The following is a 14,363-nucleotide window of genomic DNA, read 5'->3' as shown; positions in this document are numbered from 1 at the left end:
CAAAAACAAACATAGCATCATTGGGGAACAGAGAGGAGCTTGGTAAAGATTCTGGAATAGCGGAGCTTGTAAATTATTAGTGAGGTAGACACTAGGTGCCCTTCTACAATTCAAGTTCTAAGAAATGATTTTGTTGTTTTTAAAAGCCCAAGTACTGAGTTTTGATTGTGCTTTTAAGTTAAGCATGTGTTAAATCGCATGTCTCAATATGGATCTGAGAAATGCATCTTATCTCTCTCAATAACCTGGCAGATAAGATTACTGGCCAAGGAAGCCAGAGGAAGGTTCCAGCCAGACCCACCACTGTTTCTCTTTAAAGTTATCTTTAGAAACTCTTTAGAGTTTTCTATAGAAAAGATGGTTCCAGCCATATAAACACAATTGTGTTTCTCAGGCTTACCAGTTTAATATGTTCTCGCTTCTGGTATTTTTCACTATAATACTGCTCTTGTCGAAGATTAAGCAGCTGCTGCTGTTGTTTGTCCTTCAAGTCTATTAACTTTTGGGTCATTTCGGCATCAAGGGCAGCAAGATCTTGCTCAATTGTTGATGAACCATGGTCAGGACTGCTGGGATCTGATCTGCAGAGACATGGAGTTTGATCAGAAAACATGCAGGTCATAACAAGTTGAAGGGAAGACTGCACACCATAGTTCCTCCTAGATAGAGTGCTGTGTTCTTGGGAAATAAATGTTTTAATAAACCACTTGAGATAGAGGCCAATACCCCAAGGACAGCAGAGGGTCTCCAAATAGAAAGTAGATGATGTTTGTGAGATTTCAGGTAGGGGTAGAGAAGGAAAGTCAGGAGGCTGGGGACCCTGTGGTAGTTGTGGAGAGAATGATAATCCCCCCATTGGGAAAAACAATGTCTAATAAGCATTTTTTAAGGATTTTATCTTGTAATTTTTTTTAACAGGACATGTATAATGTAATTCCCAGCTACTTATCTCCTATAATGACTTCAATACACTCGGCATTGATTGGATTCTGTCAGGGGATTTGAAGAGGTGCTAAATTTTGCATCTGGGTAATATGGATATAAAACAGAGCATGTGCAGATCCCATATGCCAGCAAAACCTTCCCCCTCCCCAGGCTGACATGTTCTGTTTCTTGACATCTTTTAATAGCAAAGGTACATTATTAAAATCAGTTTCTTTGGGAGACGTACCAACTTCATGGATAGCTCTACCCAAAATGGAACTTTCTGCCAAATGCTTAGGTTATAAGAGAAAGGAGGATGAATGAGTTCATTGAAAAATATGTTTTGAGTGCTTTTCTGTGCAGGTGACTTTCTTTGAGCTGTTCATAGAGAATTATACAGATATTGAGGAGTTAACGAGAAATGTTGAAATAAATCAAAGCAATTTTCACTAATTGTGCTAAAACATATGGTGTGATTCCTTCAAATTTTGTGCTCTTACTTTTTTTAGGGCACACAGAAAAAAGTGATTATGTTGAGAACAGGGCACCAAGAGCAGTCTGTTTTCTTCATTCACGTGGAAACTTCTGCAGAAAAAAACTAAACCACCTAAGAGATCTAGCACATCAGATTCTACCTCCATGTTTTTCACTTGTGGCCAGGTGGAATGGGTGGAAGTTTCTTGAATCAGCTGGCACTAATTCCTGTTGCTTTCACTTTGACTTAGGCCAGTATTGATGGTGCTACAGGGAGAGGCAAATAAGGGATGATGTTGGTGTTGGTGTTGAATTGAAGTTGGTGTTAGGATCCTATTGTGGCAAGTAAGGGATTCAGAATTCTTTCAAAGGTTTCTATTTGCATTTTTATGTGCAATGCCAAATGAGAATGAACATTCTACAAGGCTCATGAGCCTGATACATCAGAATGGCATGGCAGCATTGAGGTGGCCCTCCGTCCTGGCATGAATACAAGTTTATTTGTCAATATAACAATAAGTAGCATCAGTGAGGTGACCTCCATCCTTGCATGAGCATGAGATACATTTATTGTCTTTTGTAGCAGGAAGTCACTGAAACCAGAACATAAAGGTGTTTCTTCAATCAGCCACAAGTACCACAACCACCACAACAGAGGCAACAGGCCAACATTTATTGACCACTCAACATGTGCCAGGCACTCTCTACTTTTGGTTTTCACAGCAACCCAACAAGTAGGTATGACTATCTCCAGTTTACATTACAGAAAGGGAGATTCAGTGAGACAATTTGCCTAAGGACACAGTAAGGGGGAGCCCAGAGAAGCTCATCCAAGGACAGACATCTAGCGTAAGGCAAAGTCTGTGTTTTCAAAAACAACACAAACACTGCATGCCAGTGTCCGGACAGAAACTATCTTTGAATGATCTGCTCTTTCCATGATGTGGAAAGCTCAGTTGAAGACAGTGGATATTTTAATAAGAAACTAATTTAATGGACAATATTTCCATTTATTACTCTGAGCTTTTTCCAGGTTTTTACTGTGTATCAAAGGTGATGGGAGATAGATGGACATAATCAGTTCTCAGTGCTTTGCCTCTTGAAGAGAAGTTTCTCTTGATGTATCTTTTGATACTAGATGCTTAGGGACTTTTGTTTATTTTTTGAAGAAAAGTATAAAAAAAATAAAGGGAACAGTGTTTCTGTATCTTTTGTAAAAAACAGAGTTGAAGACATGATCCCTTGTTGCCTAATACTGTCTGTTTAAGATCCATGAGATGAATTCTTTTATAATTTAGTACCAGGAAAACGTTTGTCTCTCTTAGAAAAACAAACAAGTTTGCTTTAATCAGATAAGGAGAATTGTCTACCCATATTCCCTTTTCTTAGAAGCTAAGAGCTAACTTCAGTGTTCAAGGACAGAAATTACATTAAATGGTTGATACTGTCCAGTAGAAATATAACATGGGCCACATATGTGATTTAAAATTTTTAGTGGCTACCTTGAAAAGTAAAAACAAATGAGTGAAGTTAATTTTAATAACATATTTCAGGTAGCCTAGTACACCTGAAACATTATCATTTCAATATATAATTAAAATAAAATCAATATGTCAATATAAAAATATGAGCTATTTTATGTTCTTTTTTTTAAATGAAGTTTTTGAAATCTGGTACATTTTTTTATACTTACAGCATATTTCAGTTTCCATGAGCCACTTTTCAGGGGCTTAAAAGCCACATGTGGCTAATGACTCCCATATCGGACTGTGGGCCTGAATAACTGGTAGCCACTCAGCCTGTATGTATATGTATTGCTTTCCTTTCTCTATTTTCATAGGGTTTTTATGTATATCTTCTATGATAAGTTACTTCTTTACTCTATTAGAAGCGTTCAGGATATGATGTCCAAGTAAGCAAATATGTGAATAAACAAATGACCACGTATACATCACTACAACAGAAATTTAGGAGAAGTTTCAAGCCAAGCTTTGCCTGAACTTTTTGTGTGACTGTGGGTAAGCGTTAATGTCTTTAGCTTTTGGCTTCTTCCTAGTGGCAGCAGTTCACCTTGATGGCTTCTAAAATTAATCTAATTCTAAGAAATGATGATGTTGTTGCTTTTTAATACCCAAGTATTGGGTTTGATTGTGCCTTTAAGTTAAGCACATATTAAATCTTATGTCACAATATGGATCTGAAATTGCCTCTTACATCTGTCTATAACCTGACATCAAGATAAGATTATTCTGTAAGGAAATGAAAGAAAGGATGTAGTAGAGCCTATCTGATTCAGCACAATGGCAGGCGACTTGCATGATCACATAGTTCCCTGCATTGCCATGCTGGCTACTTATGGGTGGTAACTGCATAAGGCACGGTCACTGCTGTGTCCCTAGGGCACACAGCAGGCACTCAATAAATGTTGGTTGAATGAAAGTGTAAGAGATGTTTCTCCCTGTCAAGGTCTGGGTATATGGGGCTGTGGGGGCCACTAGGCCCAAACACAAGGGTTACCTGTGCAAGGCTTTGCGGGTTTCAGCAAGAGCAGCAAAGGGTAGTTGAAACTAGTCTTTTCTATAACAAGTTACCTCTTCAACTAGGTTCTAGAACACAGCAAAATTTCATACCTGCCAGGTTGGCAGCTGTCATATGGGAAGTCAGTCAACTGGTATTGGGTCCACAGGCCAGAACTCAAGGGTAGAATTGCCTGCATATCTTTTCTTAGGATGCAGGCAAATAAAGAAATTGAGTGCACAAGCAAAACTGAGCTGAGGTGGCTTTCCCTCTTGCACTGGAGCCAAAATATGGTGTAAAACATTGAAAAACCATGTAAAGGATTCTTTTCCTTCACACTATAGAACAAACCAGAAATATTCAATCAACTTACTTTTTCTTACTGTCCTTTTTGGCTGTCTTTTCCAAAGCTGCCCTCCTTCTCAAGTAGTCATTCTGAATTTCATTATATTTTGTAGTGTGTTCTTTGATAAGGTCTGTGGTTTTCTTGTGGTGTCTTTTAACCAGGTCTTTCATTTCTTTGTAGTGTTTCTTTTGAAGTTTCACAAACGATTTCTGTTGCTTTAGCTCTTCAATGGTCTGTGCTTCCACTTCTGCAACAAATGAGTATAAGAGCTAGCAGATGTGGGAGGATTGTAAAAACAGATGTAAAGAGGAATGGCAACCTGCTTCTCGGGTAATATTTGTTTGATTCCAGCCAACTGGAGCTTACGAGCAAAGCTTGGATATCAAACCTATATGAGTTCCAGTCTGGCTCTGTCACTTCCTAACTTCTGTAATTCTGTCACTAAATTTCTCAAAGACCCAATTTCTTCACTTATAATTTTTTTTTGAATGTTTGGGTTCCCAAGAAGCAGAAGCCAGGAGGGGGGATTTGTCTGGATGTAATTTACTGAAAGGGGCTCAGGTAGAGGAAGTGACCTGTAGCAGGGAAAGGGAAGGGGAAGATGTGCACATGGTGTGGTCTCCTTTAGTGCCTGACTTCTACCCATCCAATGGGGAGCTCTACATTACTATAATGAGCCTCACCTTGAGGCAAGAAGGCCAGACTTTTGCAAATTGAGAAAGTCAGTGAGGGGAGGCATAACCTCTTGGTGAGGGGTCTTCCTTTTAGCTGAGGGCAATTTCCAAGAGAATGGGAAAGCTCTGAGCTGTTAGGAGCCAACACTCACAACTGGGGTGTGGGTACAAGTGATGGTCAAAGAATGGACCCCAACAGGATCCACTTTATGGACCTCAATATCCCCACTACTTGTTAGGGTTGTTCTGATGATGAAATAAAAGAACCATGCAAAGTATTGAACACAGTTTCTGGCAGAGTGCCTGTTGAGGCTTAACAAATAATCGTACAGGTTCTACAGCACCATCTCTAAGGGGTACTCTCCACAGCATAGACATTGTAGGTTTGGATTTATCACAATAGTGTTCCAATATAAAGCACTGAAGTGGGAGGAGGTCCTTTGATGTGATTCGCCCAAAGGCACCATCAGGGTTAGTAGTAGCATACGTTACTATATCGTATTTTACCCAGTGCTTGGAAAACATTTACTGTGACAGGGCTCGACCTTAAAACATTCTGTATTTTACAGACATATTTCACAAATTCTAGAATATGTATTTTAAAATATGTTAACATTTCTGAAATTAAGATGCATTGTACAATCTGTCAATTGTCGAGGTCACAACTTGTTGGTGCTTTTCTTTCTTAGCAATCCATGAATAGTGGGGAGCCTTCAAATTGATGGTGTCTTAACTTCAATGAATTATCATTTATTTGCACCTCAATTAAGTCATAGTTCACATGTTTCCATCCTTTCATTTGAACTTTCTGTTTCTGGGAACAAACGTATGTTATCATAAATATTAAGAACTGTCAGGAGATTCAGAAATAGTATATGCCATGAAGAACAACAGACCTGAATAGAAATGAGTTATGTAGTGGATAAACACTGAAATCAGAATAATAATTTGTGTGCTTAAATGCTAAGGTTGTCAAGCAATTGAAACATGCTAACCTTTTTTACAATGTGTCTATTCTCTTGACAGTCAATTCCTTTTGAGAAAGAGGCCAGGAAGAGAATCAGGTACATTTATTTAATGGTTTCCCTCAGGCCCAAATGGACTCATTATGGTTGCATAATACCTTATTATACTAAGAATTTATAATCCTAGGAATTGCTGCATTTTGGGTGACAGATTCAATCCCACTTCATTAAAATGGTAGCGAACACTTCAGCTATAGTAGGTTTAGCATGAGGGTTCCAATCTATGATGAAAAAGAAATTCCACAAAAAGTACTATGTTTTTTTAAAATCTATGGATAAAAGGCTAGTCTTTGAATATTCTCTGAAGCATAAGGGTAATGTTCATTTACATAGAGGAACAAGTATCACTCATAAACAAGCCACCCAGAGATAATCACTGCTAATACATCAGTACACATCCATTGCCTTTTGTCTACACATTTATGTGTTTTAAAATAACACTAGAATCATGCTGTATTTACACTTCTGCCTTTTGTTTTACATGTTAGCATTATATTATCTCCTGTGGAATTAAATCTTTAAGAACACGTTTAAAGACATTCCTCCAGTTATTATCCTATGCATGTTTTACATATTATTTTGGTGAAATGTACACACATGAAAGTGCATAAATCATAAGTTTACCTCCCTATACATTTTCCCAGAGCAGACATGTTTTCATAACTACCATTCAGGTCAAAACCAGAATATTAGCAGTGCCCCGGAGGTCCTTTTTTTTTGGTTTTTGCATCCCCTCTCCCCTCCCAAGTATAATCCGAATCTGTGTTTCTATGAGACAAATTAGTTTTGCCTGTTTTTAGCTTTATGTAGCTAGAATTACAAAGAATGCGCTCTTTTGTGCCTGGCCTCTTTTCCTCAACATTATGCATGTGAATTTTATCCATGTTATGTATGGTCATAGTTTATTTATCCCTACAGCTGTACCCTATTTTATTCTGTCACTATACCACAATTTATTTATCTACACTACTGTTTATGGACATTTGGGTTGTTTATAGTTTTTGGCTGTTACGAATACTGCTGCTTTTGGTGAACATGTGTTTGCATTTCTTCTGTGTATTGGGCCAAATATTGTAAACATTTCCAAGATTCTGCTACATGTTGCTAACATGTTGTGTTAAAGAAATCGTGTACCAATTTTAGTTCCACTAGTTTAAGGAACTAACCAAATAGAAATTATTTTCCAACTGGATCATAGTTCTTAAACATTCTATTCTATGGTCACAAATGGTTCACAATCTGCATTTCTAAATATGGCTTATTATCGGCACTTTGGGAAGGCATGTATTCCTTTTTCACTAGGTTATATTTCCAGTATGAAACTATCCTTTGATTCTAATATAGATATCTTATGAAATTGTATTATTTTTATACCAATCAAGTCCTATCTGCCAATACGGTTACTTCTCTGTGACGATATGATTACATTGCATAATATGGCTTTACCTAGGTCCGTATATTTTCAGATGTTTTCAGAGAAGAAATATTAATGATGCTATTTTTCAGAAATGAAGGGAAATCTTTTTAAATACTTATGCTGTATAATATTCAGCTGCCTAATTCCATGGGGAAAGAGGGCGGTGTTTACCTGTTAAAACACTCTGAATAAGATCTTCTGTTTTGGCAGGTGCCTTTACAGAGCCTGAGACAAAGAGACAAAAGAAAAAGCTTCCTTTAGCTTTATTTTTTTATATGTATTTTTTTCATTATTTTAAATAAGAAATTTATTTTTTATTGGTGTTCAATTTGCCACCATACAGAATAACACCCAGTGCTCATCCCGTCAAGTGCCCCCCTCAGTGCCCGTCACCCATTCACCCCCACCCCCCGCCCTCCTCCCCTTCCACCACCCCTAGTTCGTTTCCCAGAGTTAGGAGTCTTTATGTTCTGTTTCCCTTTCTGATATTTCCTACCCATTTCTTCTCCCTTCCCTTCTATTCCCTTTCACTATTATTTATATTCCCCAAATGAATGAGAACATATAATGTTTGTCCTTCTCCGATGGACTCATTTCACTCAGCATAATACCCTCCAGTTCCATCCACGTTGAAGCAAATGGTGGGTATTTGTTTATGTATACAATGGAATATTCCTTTAGCTTTAAAAACTGCATTCTTCCCGTAAAGCAACTAAGTTTGGCCCTTGAATCTGTCTCTTTATGGAGAAATAACAAACTGTAGGAGAAAACTACTTGCAAAAAAACCCTATTCTAAGCAATGTCTTTATTCTGTTACTTTGAGGCAAACCTAATTAAATGCAAATCTATAATGCTCCATCAACAGAGAGAAAGGCCATCCCTGCACTTTGAATCAAAACTCCTATCAACAAATTCCGTTTCAGCAATGCTACTGCCACCTTTTGGCAAAATCAGGAATGGCAAGGTAGTCTTTGAAAAAAATCAAATGCTGACCGGCAGGCAGTAATAATTGTGGCAGGCTAGATCTATTGTTGGATACCCAAATTATCAGATAAGTTTAAGGAGAAAAAGGTTATTTTCATAGTCTCAAGGTATCTTCCCTAAGATAACTATTAACTATAAAGGGGAAATGAGAATTTTCAGTTGAAGAACCTGTCCGACTCCACCTTAACCAAGTGATCCAACACCAATGATGAGAAATGCATCGGGTGCCCGTGACGTGATGCAGTGAGAAGGACAGCATTGTCTACGCGATATTCTTGCCAAAAATGCAAAACTTCACTCTAATCATGGGGAAACATCAGACAAATCGAAATTGAGGGATATTCCACAAAATAATGGACCAGTACTCTTCAGAAGTGTCAAGGTCATAAAAGACAGGATCAACTGTCATAGACTCAAGGAAACTAAGGAGACATGACAATTAAATACAATGTGGGATCCTAAGCTGGAATCTGGAACAATAAAAAGACATCAGGACAGGGACACCTGGGTGGCTCAGTCCGTTAAGTGTCAGACTCTTGATCTCAGCTCAGGTCTTGATCTCAGGATCATGAGTTCAAGCCCCACACTGAGCTCCATGCTGGGCATGGAGGCTAATTTTAAAAAGAAAAGACATTAGTAGAAAGCAGGTGAAGTTCAAATGAGGTCTGTAGTTCAGTTCCAAGTACTGTGCCAACGTTAATTTCCTGGTCTGATAACTGCACCATGATTCTGACAGATGTTAACACTAGAGGAGAGAAGACCATTTTTGCAATACATTCTGTACCATTTTAAAAATGATTCTGTAAGTCATATTATTTCAAAACATCAAGTTAAAAAAATCAAGTGCTAAAATGCCAAAGTTTCTTTTACTGTTCATAGCACAAGACTATATTTACTCACGTATTTAAATGACTTATTTATATTCCAGAAGCACTCAAAATGTTTGTATTTGTTATATAAAAAATTTTCATTTGAAAATATCACTCTTTCAATCGGAGAAGGACAAACATTATATGGTTTCATTCATTTGGGGAATATAAAAAATAGTGAAAGGGAATAAAGGGGAAAGGATAAAGAAAATAAGTGGGAAATATCAGAAAGGGAGACAGAACATGAAAGACTCCCAACTCTGGGAAACGAACTAGGGGTGGTGGAAGGGGAGGTGGGCAGGGGGTGGGGGTGACTGGGTGACGGGCACTGAGGTGGGCACTTTATGAGATGAGCACTGGGTGTTATTCTATATGTTGGCAAATTGAACACCAATAAAAAATAAATTTATAAAAAAATAAAATATCACTCTTTATGGTAAAATTGTCTTCTTACCATTATTGATCTCAACAGCCTTCTTGAAATTACAGGCCCCAGTTCATGTACATTTCTTACAAATTCAATATTATTTGTTCTTGTCAAAATCTCACTCTCCCCCATGAGAATTACCCTTTTCCTCCCAAATAAAAGATCTGGATTTCATCACTGCTATGCTGTAGTACGATGAGGCAGGAAGGAAAAAAAAACATACCTTCATAGAAGGAAATTGTTCTTCCTTTTTTTACTTTATATTAACCCATTCGACAAAAGTGATCAAGTCCATGCTATTCCTCAGGTCTGTACCAAGTAAGCATCAAACTGAAGCCTATCCTGGGAAGCTTACCATCCTCTGGGGAAACGGGGACATATATATGAGAGAGACTTGCCCAAAACAGTCTTAGATCAAAGGCCAAAGTTAGCTGCACAGAAATCAAAGGATTTTTCTAAGAAGTGAGATAGGAGTGGATCTTTGGTAGTAGAGGAACCAAAAGCAAGAATTGGGACCACAGGGAACTGTGTCCATCCTGACTTCACTCTTCACTAGCTATGTGGCCTTCAAGATGTACTTATTCATCTCAAAACCAATTTCTTCATCTGCCCAGTGGGGAAAATGACAGAATAGACCCTCATAGCCTTAGTCAATCCACTTGAAAAGCTGAGCAGAATGCTCAGCAGTCAGTGGATACCCAAGGCCACTGAAAAATATGTTGGAGGAAGATGGAAAGGAATAATTGGCAGAGACTTAATTGTGACATAGAAATAAGAAGATGCTTGCCAAGTGTTGCTGTTTATAAGTCTCATGAAGAATCCTTCACAAACTCTGCGAGTGCATGGATTAATACTGATCACTAAATACACATGGGGATCTGGGTGATGGTTTGTTGTAGCCTCATAAGTTATTATCAGAGCCAGATGAGCACTCATGAATCTCTCGTGGCATTTGTTTTTTATTCATTCATTCATTCACTCCACATTTCTGGAGCTCCTCCTATGTCCTTGCATCTTTGCTTCCTTGATACTCTAGGTAACTAAATCACACTATCTCCTTGAGCGGCACAAATAAACTAGAGGCTCTTAGTCATGTTATACAGTTCTCTTTCCAGAGTGTTTACCTGGAGCTGGTTGGCTGTGGAGGGCCTGGGAGGGTGGTTTGGGTGCCAGAGATGTAGTGTGATTCACTCCGTTTTCTGCTGGATTTGTCCCAGTTTCACTTGGAGCTTCTGACGGTGTTTCCCCAGGATCAGCCTATAATCATAAACATCATTTCATTTTCCAATTTTTTACCGTTCTTTTGTGACCTTCCTAAGCCAACAGGGCTACATTTGATTTGGCGTTTTCACGACACATCTGGAATCTAAAATATCAAATTGAAACTGTCTGGAAAACAGAAAAACACCTTGGTGTTGAACCGTGACTATGGTAGGTTAATTATATTAAAAAACACTAATTTGTACATCTTCCAATGTCCATGCCTTTTTGTAGCGCCCTGTCACACTGACTCTGGACAGGGCCATATGATTTGCTTAGGTCAAATGAGACAGTAGCAAATTTGATGCAAGCAGAAGATTGAGAAGGCACTTGTGAATTTTTCCTCTCTTTCCCAGACTCCTGCGACAGCCATGGAGAATAAGACACCATATAGAGGAAAGCTGATTCATCTAGGTAAGGATCTCCCCGACTAGCCAGCGCTGGCTGACCATAAACACATGAGGGAGTCCAGCTACGATGGGCTGAGCCTGGTCCAAAGCAGCAGAATTGCCCAGCTAACCAAAAGACTCATGAAAAATAGTAAGTCATTGTTGATGTTGTAAGCCACTAAATTTGGGAGATGTTTGTCATACAGCAGTAGCTTATTTGTACAGTGGTTTACAAGTACAGATTTTGGAGTCATATTTACCTGGATTAAAAAACTGGCCTTGCCACTTAGTTTTTAAAAAGATTTGCTTACTAATTAGAGAGAGAATGAACAACAGGGGCAGGGAGAGAGGAAGAAAGAATCTCAAGCTGGCTCAGGACAGAGCCTGACACAGGGCTTGATCTCACAGCCCTGAGATCACAACCTGAGTCAAAACCAAGAGGGATGCCTGGGTGGCTCAGCAGTTTACCACCTGCCTTTGGCCCAGGGTGTAGTCCTGGAGTCCCAGGATCGAGTCTCACGTTGGGCTCCCTGCATGGAGCCTGCTTCTCCCTCTGCCTATGTCTCTGCCTCTCTGTCTCTCTCTCTCTCTTATGAATTAATAAATAAAATCTAAAAAACAAACAAACAAATAAATTAAGAGCTGGATGCTCAATCGAGCCACCCAGGCACCTCTGCCTGGCCTTGTATAGTATTAACAATGTAGTATTGGGCAAGTCACTTAATTCTCTGCCTCAATTTCCTCATCTTTATAGATGAACATGTGTCTGTACTGAGTGTCATTATATTATGTACACTGTAAAATTGTTTAAAGGATCAAATAAGTAAATATTTGTGAAATGCTTAGAATAGTTTCTGGCACAGAGTGAATAGGTGTACACAAAATAAAAAAAAAAGTTTTGAATTTGTGCAATACTACCAGTGAAAAGTAATAATAAATGCACTGGAATTTATGAAATCTCCACTCCATCCCCTCTAGCAGCTAGTCCACTGTGTTCTATGTAGAATAAATATATATTAAATGTTTGTTGAATAAACATTGTTCTTTATTAAAAGCTGCCTCACTAGTCATCACATACCATTGCAACAATGCATTTGAATTCTTAAACGCTCTGCAACTCTTTTCTTAGAATTGCCTTCCAGGTTCATGGCAGACATTACTGACCATGGCTATCCCAATGTTCTACTTGGTAGTACATAAAATATATATTATATTAGGAAAGAGCCTGAAGTCATTTGAAGCACAACATTGTGATATTTTGCCATGTGACTACACACAGCAGAAGGTCATATGAAAACATTTCTATGAAATGTAAGATGAAAATGATTGTCACGAGTGGCTTTTACTCTGTCCCCCAATGCATCGTTCAAACACAAATTCCAAAACTGCTTTAATTGATGGCAGAACTTATCATAACAGGTCATCCCTACTTATCTACCATGGTCAACTCATGGCTAGTGGTATTGAAGTGCAAGAGATGAGCTCTGGGGCTAGTGGCTGGAAATGAAGTAGGAGAGGCAAGAACCTAAAGGAAGAAATTAGCCAGCCTACAGAACTCACCGTGGTAGAACTCTGCCTTTTGAAAAATGGCTACTTTGGATGGGTAAGTTCTACTTTGATTGCATTAGTAAATTCCATCCATCAGGAAAATTATCCCTAGAGCATTATGCCAAAGGGAGGGACTGCATATTTTTTGTTCACCAAAAAATTGCAATGTTGGGGTGCCTGGTTGGCTCAGTCAGAGGAACATGTGACTCTTCATCTGGGGTCGTGGGTTCGAGCAAACATTGGGTGTAGAGATTACTTAAATAAATAAAACTTAAAAAAAATGGCAAACTAGAGGAATATGGTCCAAACAGAGCGCATGGAAATGTTTTCTTTGGCTCACCCAATGTTGCCACATATTTTAATTAAGGAGACTTTTTTTGTTAATAAAATAAATTTCTTGCTTTTCTTGAAAAATCAGATTGGCAACATTGGGCCTGTGTTCCCCATGTTGGGCTGGCATGGAGCGGTTCCTGTTCCTTTTATTTTTTATTATTTTTTATTTTTTTATTTTTTTAAATTTTTATTTATTTATGTATGATAGTCACAGAGAGAGAGAGAGGCAGAGACACAGGCAGAGGGAGAAGCAGGCTCCATGCACCGGGAGCCCGATGTGGGATTCGATCCCAGGTCTCCAGGATCACGCCCTGGGCCAAAGGCAGGCGCTAAACCGCTGCGCCACCCAGGGATCCCCCCCCATTCTTTTTAGAATTGTTCCCTCCTTACTCATTTAGGCTTCACCTCTCTCACTCCTGCAGGTATTTGGTTTTGTGGGACACTTGAGAAGACTGACATATATCATAGATGTTTGGCCACAAAATTCATAGAGGAGATACATTTACACAGCATGGGAGGGACCGACGTAAAGGGAATGTGGGAAAGAACACTGGGACACCAGCAAAGTCATCCACTGGGCCTGGTCCCCTGGGTCGAACAAGGAAGGGGAAAGCTTCCCAGCCTCCTGGCCACAAGGGTGCTTGCAGTCACCAAACTCAGTGCCTGGGAAACCAGGAGGGAGGGTCCTCCTGTTCCATGGGCATCTGACCTTCCTCATTGATATACAGGCAGGTTTCTGGAACCATGTGGGAGATAAATCACATTTTTTTCCAATGTGAAAGCTGGCTAAAAATAGTCCTCTGGAGAGAGATAGGGTAAAAGAAAATTTTGACGGAGGAAAAGAGGTGATGGCAAGCCAGCTTTCAGAAAAGCAATAATATGTGGCTGTTTTTGGCAACCAAAATGAGTGTCTTGGGGGTTTCAGGCTGGAAGTGTGTCCAAAATGAATCCAACAACTTATTTTCACCTTGTATCAGGTTTGCAGACATTCCATGTAGCTGTATGCCCTTGGAAAACCAAGTTCAATTGTCAACTAGAGTCAAGTTGAAGGAAAAATAAATCTCTGCTTATCAAGGTTATGCAAGACAAAGCCCCACATCCCAGAAACTGACATACTGTATCAATGCAGAGAGATTTTTAAAAAAAGATTTTATTTATTTATTCACAAGAGACACA

At 38.9% G+C, this 14,363-nt stretch overlaps 1 protein-coding gene across 2 annotated transcripts in view; it reads right to left on the bottom strand.

Annotated features, from left to right (window-relative positions):
* PLCB1 (phospholipase C beta 1) overlaps positions 1–14,363 on the bottom strand; it is a 669,180-nt gene that overhangs the window by 104,262 nt on the left and 550,555 nt on the right. For both annotated transcript variants that reach the window (XM_026012292.2, XM_026012291.2), the window contains exons 24-27: positions 10,782–10,914; positions 7,549–7,602; positions 4,289–4,508; positions 401–581 (exon numbers count right to left, since the gene is read on the bottom strand). In XM_026012292.2, the coding sequence (XP_025868077.1) occupies positions 401–581; positions 4,289–4,508; positions 7,549–7,602; positions 10,782–10,914 (588 nt within the window). The remainder of the gene's footprint in view (positions 1–400; positions 582–4,288; positions 4,509–7,548; positions 7,603–10,781; positions 10,915–14,363) is intronic.

The sequence above is a fragment of the Vulpes vulpes genome, chromosome 14, assembly GCF_048418805.1.
Source record: "Vulpes vulpes isolate BD-2025 chromosome 14, VulVul3, whole genome shotgun sequence".
NCBI classification, from domain to species: Eukaryota; Metazoa; Chordata; class Mammalia; order Carnivora; family Canidae; genus Vulpes; species Vulpes vulpes.
This window is presented reverse-complemented; position numbering and strand designations above follow the sequence as displayed.